Source organism: Sitodiplosis mosellana, unplaced genomic scaffold (assembly GCF_009176505.1).
Source record: "Sitodiplosis mosellana isolate CC-2019 unplaced genomic scaffold, AAFC_SMos_1.0 Smas_scaffold_6170, whole genome shotgun sequence".
Taxonomy (NCBI): domain Eukaryota; kingdom Metazoa; phylum Arthropoda; class Insecta; order Diptera; family Cecidomyiidae; genus Sitodiplosis; species Sitodiplosis mosellana.
Window position 1 is genome coordinate 3,500,901 of NW_022601411.1, and position 20,193 is coordinate 3,521,093.

General features: G+C 34.1%; 3 protein-coding genes across 16 annotated transcripts; 1 reads left to right on the forward strand and 2 right to left on the reverse strand.

Moving 5' to 3' along the window:
- Nucleotides 1-3,436: 3,436 nt before the first annotated feature.
- On the reverse strand, nt 3,437-11,125 carry LOC129575936 (uncharacterized). The gene is made up of 12 exons (XM_055460175.1): nt 9,503-11,125; nt 9,118-9,420; nt 8,993-9,026; nt 8,840-8,916; nt 8,579-8,714; nt 8,377-8,460; nt 7,517-7,654; nt 6,323-6,582; nt 6,165-6,251; nt 4,354-4,906; nt 3,736-4,266; nt 3,437-3,591 (listed from the first exon to the last, which is right to left on the reverse strand). Exons 1-12 carry the CDS (start codon nt 10,601-10,603, stop codon nt 3,485-3,487), a joined length of 3,411 nt encoding a protein of 1,136 aa, XP_055316150.1. The 5' UTR covers nt 10,604-11,125; the 3' UTR covers nt 3,437-3,484.
- A 275-nt stretch (nt 11,126-11,400) lies between these two features.
- Nucleotides 11,401-13,441, forward strand: LOC129575998 (probable palmitoyltransferase ZDHHC24). Of its 2 annotated transcripts, none has more exons than XM_055460318.1 (4): nt 11,401-11,665; nt 11,760-12,265; nt 12,428-12,452; nt 12,536-13,441. In XM_055460318.1, the coding sequence occupies exons 2-4, from the start codon at nt 11,912-11,914 to the stop codon at nt 12,994-12,996; spliced, it is 840 nt and encodes a 279-aa protein (XP_055316293.1). In that variant the 5' UTR covers nt 11,401-11,665; nt 11,760-11,911; the 3' UTR covers nt 12,997-13,441. The 2 variants fall into 2 exon arrangements, with proteins under 2 accessions (XP_055316293.1, XP_055316295.1); XM_055460320.1 differs by having other exon boundaries at nt 11,401-11,581.
- Nucleotides 13,082-19,673, reverse strand: LOC129575996 (probable serine/threonine-protein kinase ndrD). Of its 13 annotated transcripts, XM_055460311.1 has the most exons (6): nt 19,452-19,548; nt 16,795-17,280; nt 15,572-16,564; nt 14,765-15,369; nt 14,415-14,527; nt 13,082-13,918 (listed from the first exon to the last, which is right to left on the reverse strand). In XM_055460311.1, exons 3-6 carry the CDS (start codon nt 16,201-16,203, stop codon nt 13,523-13,525), a joined length of 1,746 nt encoding a protein of 581 aa, XP_055316286.1. In that variant the 5' UTR covers nt 16,204-16,564; nt 16,795-17,280; nt 19,452-19,548; the 3' UTR covers nt 13,082-13,522. The 13 variants fall into 13 exon arrangements, with proteins under 13 accessions (XP_055316286.1, XP_055316285.1, XP_055316282.1 ...); XM_055460310.1 differs by lacking the exon at nt 16,795-17,280 and having other exon boundaries at nt 18,577-19,673; XM_055460307.1 differs by lacking the exon at nt 16,795-17,280 and having other exon boundaries at nt 15,572-16,448; nt 17,933-19,558.
- Nucleotides 19,674-20,193: the final 520 nt, after the last annotated feature.

Sequence of the window (20,193 nt, forward strand, 5' to 3'; positions counted from 1 at the left end):
GACCATTCAACAAGATTTTGAATACAAAGGAGAGCATGAGAAAGTGCAATTCTGGGTTCGAATGAAATTCGACGTGACTGTTCCTGTTCATAATTTATGTAATAAATTTAAAATGAAAATGCTCATTTTTTCTTCAAATTATCACAAATATATTTGAATAAGTGGTCGGATCAAACAATTTTTTTCATATTTTTTGGTTTTGATGGTATAGCAGCTGGTAGTTTGGCTTCAATTTCCGGTAAGGTAGTATCGACGAAATATTTCTTGCCCTGACAAGTAAGTTTAATTTGGAAAAAATTTTCCCACAATTTCTCCCAAATGTCAGCTTCACAAGTTTTCTGTTTTTTTGCTGGATTTTCCACTTGAACAGTCAACACATATCGTGTGCCAGCTACGGTTTGACTTTTGCCGCTCATAATCCGTTTAAAAATAAGATCGAAATCGTCGTGTTTTTGGCTCAATTTCCCAAATGAATGTGTCAATTTTAGAGGTAATTCTTGGAGGTCTTCTTCATCGAGATCGCTAAAACCACCTACTATTGGATATTCTTCTGTGGTTTCTACGGGATATTCGGTGGCATTCACGCCACACAATAGCGCCAAAAACAACACAAAATTCAACGCAAACATTTTCGTTTTAACGCAAACCGAACGATGTCAGCCTTTAACGAAAAATGATGTAAGTATACTGAATCACATCTTCTTTTAAATGCATACTTTGTTAATAGCGACTGAAAATACTTGATTTGATATGTGTTGCCTTTCTTATAAAACCGGTTATGAAGCTCCATATTTGCCTCCCAATATTGGTCTCTAATACAGTAAAGCCTGCGAATAATGGAACCCGTTAAAAGGGGAAATCTTGCGAATCGCGGAAAAAAAAAATCCATCGTCATGTTTTGCTTTTTACTGTACAGTTAAACAAATGCAATCTTATAAATTGCATTTCTTACATTTCCGTCAATCATCTTTATCTTTCGATGTGTTTCAAATACAATTTCTGATGATATTGTTTCTGTGATTTATTCATGATTTGGGCCGGACTGCTTCAACGTTCTGATAGTGTTTGGTGACAATAAATCACCGATTCATACTACATTAAAATAAATATTTTTAAATATTTTCTTTTCAATTTATATGACATTCGATTGAATGCAATATTATCTTCATTATTGGTGTATTTATTTATTTCAAATAGCACCACAATTATACTTTTAGCGACTCGAAAAAGTTCGATGTGTAGTGTCTGCTTTAAGTAATTGTTGATTTTGGTGATATTTCTAAAACATATCTCATAATTTTTCGTTCTATATATTAGAGTATTCTATGATCAATATAGCATTCCTGAAGTTTCATGTGAAAAAGCAGTTTTTTTTTATCACTATTATATGATGATGGTAACAAAATGTCATCAAACACAGTCAGAAGGTTATCGCTAGGGGTTTCACGCAATTTAAAATTCATCTAAAATTTCAATATTTCTCTCTTTTCTCTCACATTCTCTGGGATTCGCCAAAATCCGTATTATTTCGAAATATTTCAACATTCACCTTGAAAATTATGTTTTGGAAGCGAGTTTTGGAGGATCCTCAGGATCGTTCAAAACTGCTCCCGGTTCTGGAAGTGGGTTTTGGTGGATCTTCAGGATGGATCAGACTGGGTTTGACAATGCCCTGGTCCATCCTGAGGATCCACTTCCAGAACCAGGAGCGGTTTTGAACAATCCTGAGGATCCACCAAAACCCACTTCCAGAATTTTTAGATTCAAAAAATTCTAAAAAATTCGAGTTTATGAATAAAAAGAAGCAATATCTATAGTTTACACATAAAATGGTTTTATTTCCAGTTATTTAGTAAAATCTTCGGCCCTCGAGTGTGCGTGAAACCCCTGGGGTTATCGTTATTGATTTTTTTGTCTGCCTCATGATCGTATTTTATAATTTAATTGACAGATTAGAATAGAGTATTCCAACAGGTGCATCATCGATCATCGAAACATTCTATTTTTTGGTCTTCCAACAATGTGACATTTCTTCCAGAATTTTTTTCGTCTTAATGCCAAAGAAGTTAATTTAACCGATTTTAACCGAAATTTACTTGAATGTCATGTAGCAACAACTCTGAATATTTGCTAAAATAATAAGACAATCCAACCTATTTATCGAGAGATTTTTTCGACTATACTATGTCTCATATCGATGTTTTTGCGGTGTGAACTTTTTTTTATATCGATATTCCATTATGGCGAATTTGACAAGCTTGAAAAATTGATAGAAAACAAAATGTAAAAAGATCGGCAACGTTTATGGTAACGGATTAAGAACATTTTATCTTAAAATGGAAGTGGAAGTCGAAATGGAATTAATTTCCTACACGGAAATTTCGAACGATTGTTGAATTGTTGTTTTTAATACAGGGGGATTCACCGTACACACATAAACTGGTTTTAGTTTGTCGCCAATCTCATGTGATCGACATAATAATACTATTAGGCTAATTTATCGTTTGTGATTTCGCACAAGTTTGCTACAAGGTTTTTTTTCTTAAGAACATCTATTAACATTTCGGAATCGTTTGTTTTTTCTTTTGATGCGAAAAAAATGCTATGTTTCGAATGACTGTCATTTCACTTTCATTTGTAATGATATTTTCTTTTACTTTTTGCTAGGTAATTTGATGTGTGGTGGTGAAAATTTAGGTTTTTAATGGGATCAAATGGTTTTTCATTAGTTTCATGAACCAAATTCGGTTTTGACTTGATATTTAGAAGAAGAAGAAAAAATAAGGGATATATTTATTAATTAATTATAGTTTTAATTTAGACCTGAACATTACTCAATTTCTATAGTCCGATATATTGATATGGTTAAAAAAAAGTTCCATCAAGTACAGTATGAACTCTATGAAGCTGTTGTACGAAAGTCAGTAACACATGTACTGAATCTATGATTATTTTATACACATACATAGCCGAAATAGTCGAAAAACGGGTATGATTCAAACATTCAAAAATGTAGAATGTTGAATAAATTAAGTCGGATGCGGGCCTATGAGCAGCTTAAGAAGCTAAATATTATTTAACGAATTTCATATGTGTTTAGAAAATCATAAGCTATACCTAAAATGAACTATATCATTTTACCATTTATATATATACACGAAATGTGTCACGTTTGTGATAGCGTCCATAAACGTTTTTTGTTTCACTTAACTGGAACCGAACATATATATGCTAATGACAAATGTCTCGACGTTGATTTATTTAATTGAAAGATGAATGACAAAAAGAGAAGTGTTTATGTACGTCAATCATTCGATGGCCCATTTATGGACGCTGTATAAATTCCAAAAAAAAAAAAAACAAGAAGCACATAGGGGAGTAGAAAAAAACGCAATTGTCTTTAGTAAAATATTTCTTTTTACTACTATCATATGAACGTTACACAAAATGGGTTGTAGTCAAATAATCATTGGAATTAGCCTTTTTAGGCACCTTTCAACAAACAATTATCGTTGATTTCTGATAATTTGGCGGAACTTGCCCACAAAGCTAATCCACAAGCGTTTTTACCGCGAGCAATGCGGAAGAACCCTGAAATATACATAAGAAAAAAAAAACAAGATGATGAAAAAACAAAATCGGTGAGCAAAAGCACCCAAACAAAAAGTGTGAAATTGAAATGGAAATCAAAACATATTCGATAATCTTCAATCAAGACTAAGAATAAAAATTTACCGTTTTCTCCCCATCCAGCTGCCCATGAGTTTTTCACGATCCAGTATGGCAATTTCTCGCCAGTTGTACTATTTTCAACGCCATATCCAATAATAGTCACTGCGTGGTTAATTTTTTTCGGACTACAGAGCTGAGCTGTTGGATTGAGAACGCCTCCTTTATAGTATTTCAATGGAGCAGCGTTTATAGCAACGGCAATCGGACCATTCGCGTATAGCCATCTTTTCATTCCTTCTTCATCATTCTTCTTGAATTTGACTGGTTGAGCCACCTTTACCCGAACATTACGCTTTTCGAAACGGCATGTTGATTGTCCATATTCGTATGGATAAACTGTCTCCAATTCTAGCCCACCTCGTTTTGCGATGTGTTTCACAGCATTTTCAGGGACACCACCTTTGCATCCATAATTGCTTTTATCACAATCAAGTAATGATTGTTCCGAGAACTCTTGCAACTTTTTGATACGTTTTGCGCATAATCCTTCGACGACCGCCGTTGTCACGAATGCCCAACAGCAAGCACAGTCACCTGTAATGAACAGAATGGTATATCGTATGTAATTGGATTAAATCTTACATTGGACATCGATGGTGAATTCAAATGAACCATATTAACCTTGATTTTTCACGCGTGTGACCAGGTTTTCTTCACGTTGATCATAATGTTCAGGAATTTTACCTCCCACACCGGAGGATCCCTCTGCATCGCTTGGAATATCAGCCTCTTCAATATCACCAGTTGTATTCAATAAACTTTCGTCCCAACCGAGAATTCGTTCAAACTCATTATTTGTCAAATCGGCGAATTCAGTAATGGAATAATCAGCTGCTGAATGATCTGATTTCGTATGCTCTTGCAATGTGAGAAAGTTTCCCCTAAACACATCATAACGGTAGGCCATCTCATTTGGTTCGTCGATATATTCACGTTTATATTGCCTCATAAAATCGTGGAATAAATTATTCAAGTAGTTGTCCAATTTTGGCCCTTGTGGCAATTGTTCTGGAGGAGGTATATTAAAATTGGGTTTTGGGGATGAAGGAGCAAGGGTTGGTTGAATGGGTTTATTGAATGGCAATGATGGCACTGGTGGTAGTGGAGCTAGTGGCTGAGGTTTGTACACTGGTGCCAAAGGCTTCAATGGCGGTAGAGTAGGGGACGATGGTGCCTAGAGATGTACATTTTCGATATGTTATAATTAAAATATTTCCTAACATATTTATTACAGTGAATGTTTCGAAATCTTAGGTTTTTCTTAAGATTTCTGAACGTTCGTTTCAGAAAGTGCATTAATAAATCGTAAATAATAAGCAACATGTTCAGAATGTTAATATTTTTTACCGATTGACTCAAAGATGTTAATTCATTCAATTCTTTCTTTCGTTTATGTTTTTTTCACAAAAATTCTACGAAATCATTCTATTATTCTTTCGCCAAACAGTACGGGTTACAAATTAAAAACCCACTTGTGCAATTTTAAAGACAAAGTCGAGGAGCTGGATAAATCTGGTATTTATGCAGCACTATGCACAGGTTGTAACCAACCGTACATCGGACAGTGTAGTAGAGCAGTGCGTGAACGGTATGGCGAACACTACAAGCCATTTCATCAAAAAAAAAAAAAACACACGGCAAATCAACACCAGCCGATCATATGTTGCAAAACAATCATGATTTTGCGGGTTTCCGTTTGTTAAAGGAGGTCAATAGCCCAAGAAAATTGGATGCTTATGAAAATTTGTATATTTACAAAACGAAGCGTTCAAATATGAACATCCAAAGAACGCAAGTTGAAACATCTTTATATAAATCTTCAAAACCATTGAGTACAGAAGACATTTTCAACAAAAAATCGCATGTTTACACTCATTAGCCGTGATTTAAATGTCATTTGAAATGTAAATACACAGGAATTTTGATTTTAGCAACCATTGTGACAATTATCGTATTTAGTTTAGTTTTCAAACTCGCCTGAGGATGGTGGAATGTCCACCGGAAACGTTTGCGGAAATATAATTTTTTCGTTATTTGTACCAGAATAAGAATAAATAAAAATTCATATGTTATTTTTTAACTGGTATAGTTCACGTAATGATTTGTTGATTAAAATCAAACAATGCAAATACGCTAGATATCGTCCAAACGATATATTAAATATGCATAAATAATAAATAACACGAGCCCATGACTACTATGATATTTGAACGACGATGTGTATGCGCGTTGTGTTTCCCTTCTGATTGGATGCGCGTTCTTTTTTCGCCTTTTCTTCGTAGGAACGAGTGCGGCAGATATCTCGATATCTGATATATCGTTTGGATGACATCTAGCGTATTTGCATTGTTTGGATAATATACAAGACGCTATGCTATGTTGATAAGTATATTTAATAAAATATGTCATTACAGGTAAATTTGAATTGGTACCTTGTAGATTGGTTGTTGTTTCAGCGGGGCGAACGATGGTGCCTTGTGGACAGGCTGTTTGTATACATGTTGGGGGAACGATGGTGCCTACAGATTTACATTTTCAACATTTTTAATATTATGTCATGTTACACCAAAAATATCGCCATTATTGGTACCTTGTAGATTGGTTGTTGTTTCAATGGGGTAGGAAACGATGGAGTAGGAAACGATGGAGCTTTGTAGATTGGTAATGCAGGCGATTGTGTAGGTTTGATTTGAAGTGGCTGAGGTTTATATACTGGTGCCAAAGGCTTCAGAGTAGGGAATGGATGGGGAGGATTATAGCTGATTTGCAATGGTTTACTGGTCGTTGAAAATGGTTTAAATGTTGTGAACTCGGGCAATTTCACAGGTTTGAAAGGTGCAGGGAACGAATCTATAAATCAAATAGAAATAACAACATAGAAACAGTTTTATGATAACTGATAAGCTGACTGTTTCGAACTAATCTATTTATATTGTTGTAAACTGATTCAAAAACGGATTTTGTGGTACAGACACTACAGATTTACATTTTCGATATGTTATTAATATGTTATTGCCCGACATACTTATTATTATGTTATGTTCGGATTTTTTTACCTTAATAACGTTGTTAAGATTCAGCATAATAATAACATAATATGTTATGCGTTATATCGGGTGCTATCTTAATAAATCCTAAGATTCGGCGGTAATAACATTTTATTAACTATAATAATAACATATTATTAAGATGGATTTATTAACTCATTAACGCAAGATGCAATCTCAAATTCAAGGTCGGGACTGGCGATTTCCTAAACTTAATGGTTAAGTTCAATACATGATAATTCCGTTTCAAAGAGTCATTTTAATTTTATTGCAACAGTGCAAAAATTCATGTGTGTAATCCGCAGTGAAAAAACAACTTGTCAGTGCTCCGGTGAAAAAAATGCGCGAAAAAAGCGTTATTAAGATTGTATCTTAATAATATGTTATTATTATAGTTAATAATATATTATTAGCGCCGAATCATAGGATTTATTACGAAAAATCCAACATATTTAGTAACATATTATGTTATTATTATGCTGAATCTTAATAACGTTATTATTATGTTATTAAGTATAGTTAATAATATGTTATTGCCTGTAAATCTGTAACAGACACTGGTTTTGGTTTCACAAAATCAAATTTGAACGGTGGCAGAGTCGGAGGTTCAGCTGGCTGATAACTACTCAAATAGTTTTGTTCTACGAGTTGCCAGGAAAACAAACACATCAAATTGTATTAAACTTTTGAAACTAAAAACGAAAATGTAGCAAAATTTTAAAAAGCCTATGTTATACCTGGTTGGTGTTTTTCGGCCGTTGGCAAGTAAACTCGTGATAGATCACATCGCGTTTGTGAAATGGTACACAGTATAAGCAAGAATACCGCACTGATCATTGATTTTACTGACATTTTTATATGTCTTTTGTTACAGAAAAATATCGTTCAGAATTTTATTTAGCTCACACAGTACTTTTCATCGCGGTAGACACTGAGCTAATGAGATCCGATTAACAAAATATCTAAAACATCGGGTGACGAACAGAATGGTCAAAAAAGAAGATACATAAAACAACCTTCACACGTATACAGAGCATATGTGGCAAGACAAGTGGAAGATGATATCGATATTAGATGCTGAATAAATCATTATGTAACCGAAAAAAAAAACAAAAACAAAACGAGAATTTACGGAAACAAGTTGTTGGTGTGAGCAAATTTCATTCATATAATTTGAAAATGTTGATTGGTTTACCCCACCTCAACCGCAATGTGAATCAACGCAAATTTTGGCAAATTGAATAATCAATTCGAATTTGAATGTGAATGTGAATGTGAATATGAATAAGAAAAAGCATAAGGGTTTTTCTGTATTGCATAATGATTTATTACGAATGTTAACTCAAGACAGTAAATTAATTCTATATTGGTATAACATTTGTGTAAAAATTTCAAACATATAAACATATAAAATTATTGTATTTTATTTCTTTTCTGTATCAAACGATTTCAACAGCTTTGGAACCGACGTAGTTTTTTTTTCTTCAATATTTGTTTATGTGACAAACAAACAAATATCAGCAATATTTATCAGCAAAATTTTCATTTCCTTCACATCCAATAGCCCTGTACTGCGTTCCATTTTTGTATTATCAGTAGTTGTTCGACTTTGCTAACACCGCTGAACTGGCCATTGAACTGACACCACAAGTATTATCGCCACGATGAACACGATAGTAGCCTAGATAGAATGAAACGTACATACATTGATTATTATTGGGTTCATGCGTTTTTTTCCTTCAATTTTTTTTAAAAATAAGATTAATATATACAACAGGCAAGAAATGAAAAGAACCTACCTTGTTCGCCCCAACGTGGACCCCAGCTATTTTTGATGATCCAATATGGCATTGTTTTGTTGAATGCTGGATACTCGGCAACACCATAGCCAACGATCAATACGCCATGATCCAATGAAGATGCACGGCATAGCGCCTAAAATTTTAAACATATAAACAAATAAAATTATTGTATTTTATTTCTTTTCTGTATCAAACGATTTCAACAGCTTTGGAACCGATTTAGTTTTCTTCTCTTCAATATTTGTTAATGTGACAAACCTTCCATGGATGAGAAATACCGCCTCGATAAAATTGCATGGCATTTGCGTTTATTCCGATCGAAATTGGTCCATTTGCTGAGTTTTCAAAGAGAAAAAAAAGAATGTAAAATGTAGAAAGAAAAAAATTCATCTTCGATTTTTATTTTCGTGCCTGTTAACCATTTTGCCATTCCGTCTTCGTCACCCTGTTGAATTGTATCGATAGCATTTCAAGTTAAATGATCGGCTGTTAATTTTTGGAAGTTATTACGTTAATATTGTATTGGAAATACTTACCTTCTTGAAGTCGACGACACCCGATACTTGAACACGACTCTTTGACGCATTGAATTGACATGATTTTGATCGATGTGCGGTGTATGGATAGTCTGACTCCAATTCCAGACCACCTTCTTTTTCGATAAATTTAACAGCATTGTCTGGCAAACCGCCGTTGCAGCCAGCATCCAGATCATCACAGTCGACAAGTTCTTGTTCGGAGAATGAATTCAACTGTCCTGTTTTGATTGCATTCAATCCCTCAACATTTCCAGTCACACTGAATGCCCAGCATGATCCACAATTTCCTTGATTTTTTACCTAAATCGAAAAAAAAAACTCGAATTCAGTTTCAATCGACATTTTCGTCAATTTTTTTTAAACAGTTTTAAATAAATTTTACCGGTGTAACTGCATTAAAATCACGCCAATCATGTGATTTTGGCAGTTTGATATTTGGGATTTCAGCCAATGGATTTTGAATTTCATTGTTTAATTCATCGTCATCGTTTCGCTTCAAGAGTCCAGTGCGTTGAAAATATTCGTCTTGGGTTAAATCAGCGAATTGGGTGACTCCATACTTAGCCGTTCCTTGTTCGAATTTATTTAGTTGTCGTATCAAGTATAAATTATTTTGGAAAATGCGGAATCGCATTGCTTCTTCCTCATCATTTTCATAGATACGGCCAAAATTTTGTTTGAATTGAGTGAAGTGTGATTGGGCTGAATCAGCATCCAATTCATCAGCGTGTTGCTGTTGTTGTTGCTCATCATCTGGAATCAAGGGCCGCAATAATTGTGATGATCGCTTTGGTCGACTATCATTGATTAATTTATATGAGGCACCACTATCGCAATTTACTTCGACTTGACGGAAATCAATCCATGGCTTAACCCAAAGCTTAATCTTACAGTTCTCTGGACCATCTTTAGTGTTAACGATCGTATTAACTTCGTATAATGTACCAGCGACCACCTGTTTGGTAGCACCAAGCACTTCTTTCAATTGCAACGATGGTTTACCCTCGGATTCTAGCTGCACGAAACTATCGCTCACATTTCTGCGTAATTCTTCGAGTGTTTCGGGATCATCTACTGGACTTGCACCACCTACAATTCCACTACGTTTGCTGCGGCTCTTTTTGATAAATTTATACTTGGTTTCGTCGTCACAATCAAATTTCGTGATTCTACGTTCACCGGTCCATGGTTTGTGCCACAACGAGATGTCACAGTTCTTTGGAATGTTGTTCTCCGAACTCTTGAACTCGGCACGTATATTGTAATTCTTACCAGCTACAACTTGAACGGTGCCTGATAAAATACGTACTAAACTAAGATCCACGCCATCGTTTTGACCTTTCAACTCTTCCAACGATGCAGTCAACAATCTTTCGGCCGATTTCAAATCTTCGTCATCGATTTTTTGTGGTGCACCAACCAAAATATCGCAGTTTATTATGCCAATGCATAAAAATGCAGAAATCATATAAATGAACTGCATTTTAAGTCGTAGCTCGACTACGATGTTTACTTGATATTACGTTTCCTTTGCTTAATTGCGATGTATTATTTTATTCTTTATGAAATCACAGAAAAATATCAGTACTTTTCTTGTGTAACGCTGCACATGTCAATAACGACTGATTTATATTCGAATGTCATACGTTGAGACCTTATTTAATGTTAATTGAAGCAACAACAACAAAAAAAATGTACAAAAATCACGAAAATAAGTCGAATAACAAAAACAAATGAATTGAGAACGTCTAGTCAACAAAGAAAGATGTTTTATATGCGTATATACACATACATATGCATATACATATACGTATACATATGCATAGACACACAACGAATGACATTTGAAGAAGTATATCTATTGCTAAACAGTTTGATAAATCACAGCTGTTGTTCGATTTTCAAATGATGCGGAATTTGTTCAACGTTTTTTTCCCTATAATTCAGCAAGTGCAAACGATAGGAATGGATTTATATGGAGGAAATAACGAAATCGTTGAAATTCCTGGGATTGATTATCATGGTGACTTTTTTTCTAGCAAAAAAACACTTTTCTTCAAATACAAAACAGACATATGTTCGGAATATTTGGAGTAGTTTTTTTTGTAGATCTACTTATAGGATCCCTATTGAAAAAATTCAAATTTTTTGGATGTTTATGGTTGGAAATGGCAAATGGCATATTAGGTTTAAATATGCTTTGTACCATAAAAATTAATACATTTTCGAAAAGAAAATTAAAACCACTTTTTAAGAAAAATTCAATGAAGAATAAACCGAATTAATTCACGAAATAAAAATATGAAATATTCACCACACGTGAATGTAAAGTGTTTGAGCACCATTCGTGTACCATAGAAATGTCAAGCGTTGAAATTTCTCATAGATAATGTGTTGACAAAAGTGCCAAACAAACCGTAAACGAACAGAGCATGTGAAGATACAATCGCAATTATAAACTGTATTTTGTGTTTCACTTTGAATTTGTTGTCATAGCAAACGTTTAATCTCAGCACTAGAATTGGATAATTGAGAGTCGAATATTGTTAGCACTTCCGCTATGCTTTAATTTTAATCGAGAAATTATATTTTGATGACCTATTTTTTCGAAAAAAATAAAACGATTTCATTCTTTTCAGATCATATTAACCGATCAGTTTAGTTCTTTTTTCTCCCGAGACAAGGGAATATTTAAAAAAAAAAAATGGATTTTTGGCCCTAAAAAGAATTAGATTTGGTTTTTCAATCAAACAAAAAATTAAAAGGAGCTGACGGAGGGAAATCGATAAAAATGAAGATAAGAACTCGGCCATTTCCGCGCACGTTTAGTGATTGGGCAACAACATTGTTCTTGGCCCTGGCAATTCCATTAACTTACTGGTTTGAACTATGGATTGTGACACCAGCCCTGTTCAGCATCGATTCATTTATGTGTGCATTTAATTTCGTACTTGGGACCTTCATACTTTTCAATATAGTTAGCAATATGATGGCATTGATACTGTGCAACACAAGCATAATTGGCCAACGGATTGTTCGACCCACCAAAGCAAGTTCGTCATTGTGGAAATTCTGTGCGATCTGTGAGTCTGTAACACCTCCACGTTCCTGGCATTGTACAACGTGTAATGTTTGCATCCTGAAGGTAATTTGAGCACAAGTTCTGTATCCGGAAATAAATTTTACTCATAATCAGAATATAATTTTTCTAATTGGATAAAATTGATTTATATTTATTTTTTTCTTTTATTTTCCTTTTATTTCCTCCTCCATCTCTATGTATGTGTTTGTCTGTTACTCTGCCCAGAGAGATCACCATTGCATGTTTACTGGTATGTATTCCTGTACAGACGAAAAACATAACCAAAAATATATTGATACTAAGACTAAATGGTAATTTCAAAATTTTCAACAGGGTGCTGTGTTGGTCATCACAATCAGCGATATTTTATATGCCTTGTTTTCTATTTATTCATCGGAACGGCATATTCAAGCGTGCTGAACACGATTTTCGTATGGTTTGTGCATGGTGTTGAATATCACACAACGATCACAATATTCAAAATCATTTTCCCCTTGGCAATGCTAATGTTTGAGGCATCGGTTTATCAATACTATCTACTAATGTACTTACTAAATATGATTGGCGCTGTATTCACGGGGTTTCTACTTTTTTACCATTTACGAAATGTGTGGCGCGGTTGTTTAACACACGAATCTCTGCGTCAATTCGATTTGGGACTAATGGAAAATATTCGCATGGTGTTTGGCGTTCGATGGTATTTGAGCTGGACATCACCATTTGTGAAAAGTGATTTACCATTCGATGGAGTTGATTGGGAGAAAATTTATGAAAAAAATACGAAAAATCTTTAATTAACTACCAAAAAACAAAACGAATTATCTCTCACTGAATTTTCTTATGAATAACAAAAATGTTATGAACTCAGGTGAATAGATCGACTTTTGACCAACTCTATCTAAAAGTTTATTATCAATCAATTAAATCTAAATAATATAACAATTTCGTTCAAACTGTATGTTTCTTAATTCCGATCCGACTAATTTTTTTTCTAACTGTAGTTTTTTTTCTTCTAACATATTAGTGAATATTAAATGGTGCAAAAAGAGCAGAGAAATAAAAACATTAATCTAATATATAAAACTGCGTTGAAATGAGTAATAATTTTATCAGCAAACACGACTAAAATTTATGAATTATTTTTATTTCTGTGTGTTTATCTGTGATTTGTTCATTATTATTACTATTATCATAATAATCATCCAATAAAACGATCTAATAAATTTCAGACAACGTAAACACTGTGCTCTTTAAAAAAAAATACATTTTTCTAATAGGCTATGGAATACATTTTTAACGTAAACAATTCGGTGTGCATATTTAGAATATAACTTCTTCATTTCCGCATAAAATATGCCCCTGTTTCCGTAATAATTGCTGTTGCATTTGCTGATACTGTTGCTGATGCTGTAACAATTCACGGTATAGTGACTTTCGTTCCATTTCCAAGTCTGTAATTCGTTCGCTTTTCTGACTCACTTCTTCGGTCAATTTTCGATTTTGTACTTTTAATTGATTCATTTGAACATCAAAAAATTGTGGCAAACCACTACCGTTGTTGTTTATGTAGTAATGATTGCGCACCGCTAAATTCATATGCATTGGAAATCCGCCCTGTTCCCAGCTCTCTTCAAGCGATGCCAAGTGCCGATTTACCTCCATTATTCGAGCTCGCTGCAAATCTAATCGCTCTTCATAGGCGTCTGACCACTGCTCCTATTTTAGGGAAGAGAGAAATATAATTGAATCAATGGAATTAATAATCATTTTATCATCAAAAAAAACGATCTTCACTTTAGTTTATAATACTAGAAGAAAAAAAAAATGATTTCTCGTGACCTCAAGAAGGATCTTATAAATGCAGTTTTGATTTTCGAATTAAATTTTTACAAGTTTGAAGGAACTTTTTTTTTATGGGAAAGCATAGTCAGTACTAGATCCAATTTATGAGTAACACTTTGAATTGAACAATTTTATCATCTCCATTAATCGCTCTTTGAGTAAGAAGTTGCGTTCTGTGGGTATGATTTAAATTGAGACTCGGTGTTTCATTATACGTTGGTCGCTAGTACGATTACATTTTAGAAAAAGAAAATATGATTTTTAAATGATCTGTTTTTGTAGCAAGAAGTGATAAAAGCGAGAGTTCTACGTGTAATATTACAAAATAGTTTATATTCCATGAAATGAAGAATAAATGAGTTTTGCTTACCAAATGTCCGTCTCCACGACCTAAAGATTTCATTTTCTCCTGAATCAAGGCAATCTGCTTGAAATACCATTCTTGTGCTTTTTCAATTGCAACCAAACCATCAAGTAGTAGATCTAGTACGAAAAAGTGGTAATATATGAGAAAGAGATGAAGAATATAATGATATCCGTTTACAAATAGAGCTAAAAATTGAATCGGAATTTTTAGCCGAGCATTCGGAGTGTGTTAACGATCTCAATGATAATAATATTATGATCGCAAACAGTCTATCTAAAGTTCACGAAAAATTGCCATTAGGATTAACAGAACTTTTGACACTTATCTTTCATCACCTTTGACACTTTACTCACCTTTCTCTTCTTCGAAATGCCGAATCCGTTTCAACATATTATAATCGATACCATTCTGAAGTGTGTGGCGGCGTCGATCATCGCGACGTCGATTACTCTTCTTTTGAAATTCCAAGAGTGTGGGTGAACGATTTGCCGGGTAAATTGACGGTGATGACTTCTGACTTGAGTTCAATTGTTGTGCTGATGATGTTTGTTGTTGTTGTTGCTGTTGATGTTGCTGAAATGGCGTGTGATTTGTTATTGTATTGTTCGATGATCCATCGGCTGTGCCTCGATTAATATCTCGATTAATATAACTGGTGCTTGGTAATGCCATTGCTCGTCGTTTATCTTTGGCCTCCCATTCATTCATCAACACATTCATTTGCCAGTTTTGTAATGCATTTCGGATTTCAGCTTTGTCACATCGATCTTTAGAATCATTGGATGAATTTGACGACCCATTTGACAAAAGCAAAGCAGTTCGTGGTGGTTTTGGTGGTGCATAAACACTTGGTATAACTGGCATTATGTACGGATCCGATGACGAATCACCATCACTGCACGGGCTCAATTTCGGTAAACTTAATGTACGTTGCACCGGTAATGAAGATCTTTTGTATCTGCATATCAAAGTACACACAAAATTTCATTTACAAATAATAATAAAACAATTAAAGTTACATATTATATTCAATTTGCAAGAATAAGGGATTGTGGTTTTTAATCTAAGAAATATGGGGTGCATCGCCCTCCAAAAACCACCTATACAAATCAAATACAAAATTAATAATGACTAATTTTTAAATCAACGTCTACACTTACATGTGAGTTGTTTTATTCGTATCCTCGTTGATGCTAGCGGTGCTGGCAAGGATATTATTCATGTGATTACCATGATTATTGTTAATTTTATTGCTATCGCTACTATTACGGTTGTTTTCATTGTTGATGACAATATTGTTGCTGTTGCTGTTACTATCAATCGAGCCCATTTTACAATCGTTGGCTTGGTTACGAAGCAAGCAAATTTTCAAGCCTGCACAAAACCGTTCGAAACTTAACATTCCGGACACCGGAGTGACACGCCTTAGGCAATCGATCACACCGTGTGGTAATCCTTTTGAACCATCATCTTGCCATCGCGCTTCAATGTCCGATAATCGCACAAAACCCGTCCGTTTATCATCCATTATATCAAAGAGTGTACGCATACTTGAGACAAATTTCTTTGGCAAATTTTCCAATGGGCTTGAGCCACTTCCGCAGCTACTTGAATGCGAATTTAGGCTGTTCGTTGTGTTTGTACTACTTCCGCTGTGGCAACTGCCATTTGTCGAAATTAACGATGATTGCTGTGTTGATGGCGGTATATGATGGGCCATTGAATGGACTGATGATTTACTATCAATCACATTCATTGGTGACACAAACTTTGTCACTGTATTTCTGTTCATTTTGATTATAAATTTACGTTGTTTATAAAAATAAAATGCGAGAACATGTAAAACCAACGTATAGTATACACGCACAGCACACGAAAACTGTTCAAAACACACAGAGAGCGACAGAGTCTAAATGAACTAAATTGTGAATTTCTTTTGTATTCATTATTTTGTTTTTTTGTCGTGTCTCTGAATAATAATAGTTTTGCGCACATGAAAAACTAGTTCGTAAACCAAAATGACAGCGAATATGCTTGCTTTTTGTGTTGTTAAAAAGTTGTTTCACATCATTATTATTAAATATTATTTGATAAAATGTTTCACTATTATTTAATATTTATACTTATTGTGTTAAGTCCCACTATTGTCTAAACTATCACTTATTGTTTTACATTATGTACAAAAAGTACCCGGAATACATCATTTTAGCCGCTTCAGGTATATGTATCGTGTAAAGTATTTTTTTCCTGAGTTGGTACAACCTTAACAAACATCCAAGCCAAATTTGAACTCAATATGTCAATTAGTATAGCTGTGGCAGTGGTATAAGTAATACCTTCCGTAGAAGCGGCTAAAATGATGTATTCCGGGTACTTATTGTACATAATGTATTTTGATTTTCGGCGTCTCTATTCATTCAACGATTTGCTTGACACTGGCCGATGATTTGGTTTCTCAAAATAAAAACACTTCCAAATGCAAAAATATGAACAGCAAATTGCTTCTGTTCAGTTTGTTGCTCACACTCCTTCGATACCACAGCAAATGCATGCAACGACATGTCGACCATATTTGAAAGTCGCTCCGTAACTAAACGGTTTTGATTTTTCACACAGTTAATAAATTCAAATACGATGCTCGATCGATGCGCGTTTGAATATGCATTAAGTCTTTTAATTATTAATAGGTGCAATTTCAACTTGGCAACAAAAACCTCTGTGTTACAACTTCATACACACACATTGTTCCTTTTGTGCGAATCCATTCGGTTGGATCGATGACACATTGATACACGCATACAAACCAATCAATCGACTGTGTTCTGGAATGTTCCATTTTGTTGTAATTTTGAAATCGCTTCGAAACTGACTGAGGATAATTGATTTTTTTTCTTTATTCCATATTTGTTAATTCGAATTTTGGTGAAGAAAAAAAAATTCCGCTCAATTTTTATATGAAAAATGTTTTTTTTTTTTTGATAAAATCTAAACGAACGAATGTTACTCTTGCGCTACTGCAACCAATACAGAAGCAAATGTATTGTGTTGTGCATGACTCGAATATTTTTCATTCTACCTCTCCGTATAATTCGCAAGGCGACGAATGCACACGTTTTGTGTTAAATACAATCTGAAACGCATATACTTTTGAGGGCCTCTCAACTGTCGAGTTCGATACTCACGACCGAGGGTAGCGACTGCAAGTTTGTACGTGTGCACGCCCGGTAGCCGTATGGCTGTGGTATATGCGCTCTCCGTCGTGGGATTTACGTACTTATGTACGGCGTGTAGAAAACTAAATGAATTTTTTTTTGAAAAATAGTAACAATTTTTTTGTTCAATGTGCGTATAAAATAGAAATTAACTGATTGTCTAAACTGTTCATTTGGGAATGAGTCAATGGTTTACTATGTTGCATATTTATTATTGTTGATCTTTTTGTATGTCATTTTATTTTTTTTTTTAAATATAATAAATGAAAACAAAACACAAATCTGATGTGGTGATTTTTTGCGTTGTACCATTTGCTTATGTTTTCAACAATGAGTTTGCGGGAGGAGAGAGAAAAAAAAATAAAAGAACAATGCACACAATGGTTTATTCTCTTCTAGATAAGCTTTATATTCGCACGCATTTAACTTGCACAACAAAACACTCAACTATTAGTTCTACTTATTGTTGGAGCTTATGTACGCTTATTGAATTGTTATTTACTCTCAATATGTTCACCACTCATTTAAACTGTTTAAATTGTTCTTGTTTTCTGGTTATGCTACTGGAATTTTATGAAACGATAGTTTTGCCACTCTCTTTTAAAAAGTTATAGTACATAAATCACTGATTTCTCAATGATTTCAATTTGAATGTAATTTGTATAGCTTTTTAATCAGAATTGTACAATTTCTTTGCACTGTTTTCTCACTCGATATATGATCTCTTTATGTGTTGATGTTCACCGTATTTTTTCTTTCTTCTTCTTTTTTGGATATTGACTTCCATGCAATTACACATCTCACAGAAAGAATTAAAAAAAAAATGTAGAAACATAAATCGATGCAATGAATATGGGACGGCGCGTGCACGAATCAAATATTGTATACAAGAAAAAATCACACCGATCTCAAGTAAAATTATTATATAAATTCCAAAATATGTGTGTGCTCACTAGAAAACTCAAATTAGTCAAATAAATATGTATATTTCTGCATTTATGCGCGCGAAATAAACACTCGACTGCGAAATCTCGTCAAATCGGCATTCGCTGCCTTGCTTCGATACGTACATGCATAAAAAACATATGCAGTCACACAGTCACACAGCAACAGCAGCAGCAGCCTCGTTGTTGTTTGTTATTATTGTTATTGTTTGAAACAAGTCTTTTGTGCGAAATGGCCGATGCAGCGAGATCGTGCTGAATATTAAAATTTAGTTTCACTTTATTATCCGATCGCTTTTTTTCCCTTCTTCTTATGTATAGCAAATGGAACGTTCAATGATTTTGCTGTTGTGATCACCAGTAAACACACATCATAACCAATAAGCGGATCACAAAAAGATCGTTTGTATTGTTGTTTTTATTTTTCATCTAATTGTTATTAACGATGCAAAAAGAGCAGCGAATGTCATTGCGCTGATTTGTTATAGCTCGAATTATATGTTACTAATGCATTTAAAAAAATTTTTTTTGCAAAATATATACGTATGCATATATTACAGCGAAACAAAAGAGAATAAGGTGTGTGAGCTGTGTTCGATAAACTTTAAACTGAAAAACACATCACACTTGCACTTCGGAACGTGGTAATCTTACTAACAGCGGCTCACATAGCACACTGATAATTCGAACGTTGTGGTTTGTCCAAATAAAAACGAACCGAAACTAAGCGAAATTTTGGTTTGGATTTCCGTATTTTATCATTGATCAAGTGTTTTTCCCAAAATCAAGTCAATTGTCTATCACTAATTGTTTTTTTTTTCATTCTCATTTTTTTGCAATTAACAAAATTATTCGTTGCTAATAACGAACATGAGTACACATACTTTTCTCACACTATTTTAAGCAAACAAATCGAACAATATATACCGCAGAAGCGTGCCGAGCCCATCAACACGCCGTATCCGTTCAACAAGATTCAAGTAACTGACATGAAAGTTTAAACAACAGACGACGAACAGCTAACACGAGGAATGAAGAGAAAAAAAAAATCATAGCCATGCCATTCGATCTACTGCTGTAATCCAGTCGTTGCTCACATTTCTTCGTCTCTATCTCTTTCTTATTCCTTTTTTGTCGTTTCTTAAAGTGTTTACTTTTTTCATACCTGGCATATTCATCAAGTATACACACAGATAGTATTGTATGCTCGACACACATGTATGACTTTGGGTTTTGGCTTATGTCTGCTCATATTATTTTTTTTCTTCTCCTGTATTTCTCGTTTTCTCGCCATAGCATCTCTCAAGTCTCTTTGGTTTCGTTACATTTGACTTTATCTGTTTTTTTTTTACTCTAACGTGTAAGCCATTCTTTCGATATCTGGCTTTCTTTTTTATATTCGTTCGGTTTTGTATTTATCATTATTTTCAGCCTCTCTCTTTCTCTTCGTCTTTCTCTCTTTCTCTTCTTCTCAACATTTAAGTTGGCTGGCATCGTCACTGGTTTTTCCTTTATCGATCGGATTAATGTGATGCTCGATATACTTCATCAACTTTCAATTCAAGTTCAATTATTGGGACAGTCTATATACTTCTTTAAAACACAATGAAAAGGGAACAATAACAC

What these genes read in the sequence shown, in the direction of transcription:
- LOC129575996 (XM_055460310.1), bottom strand. Translation starts at nt 16,203, where the DNA reads ATGAACAGAAATACAGTGACAAAGTTTGTGTCACCAATGAATGTGATT. An exon ending in GCATTTCGAAGAAGAGAAAG is followed by an intron (nt 14,528 to 14,764) that starts GTGAGTAAAGTG and finishes TTTTCGTACTAG; the next exon opens with ATCTACTACTTGATGGTTTG. An exon ending in GTCGTGGAGACGGACATTTG is followed by an intron (nt 13,919 to 14,414) that starts GTAAGCAAAACT and finishes TCCCTAAAATAG; the next exon opens with GAGCAGTGGTCAGACGCCTA.
- LOC129575936 (XM_055460175.1), bottom strand. Translation starts at nt 10,603, where the DNA reads ATGCAGTTCATTTATATGATTTCTGCATTTTTATGCATTGGCATAATA. An exon ending in GGCCGAAAAACACCAACCAG is followed by an intron (nt 6,583 to 7,516) that starts GTATAACATAGG and finishes TTTGATTTATAG; the next exon opens with ATTCGTTCCCTGCACCTTTC. An exon ending in AACAACAACCAATCTACAAG is followed by an intron (nt 4,907 to 6,164) that starts GTACCAATTCAA and finishes GTACATCTCTAG; the next exon opens with GCACCATCGTCCCCTACTCT.
- LOC129575998 (XM_055460318.1), top strand. Translation starts at nt 11,912, where the DNA reads ATGAAGATAAGAACTCGGCCATTTCCGCGCACGTTTAGTGATTGGGCA. An exon ending in GTAATGTTTGCATCCTGAAG is followed by an intron (nt 12,266 to 12,427) that starts GTAATTTGAGCA and finishes TACTCTGCCCAG; the next exon opens with AGAGATCACCATTGCATGTT. An exon ending in TCACCATTGCATGTTTACTG is followed by an intron (nt 12,453 to 12,535) that starts GTATGTATTCCT and finishes AATTTTCAACAG; the next exon opens with GGTGCTGTGTTGGTCATCAC.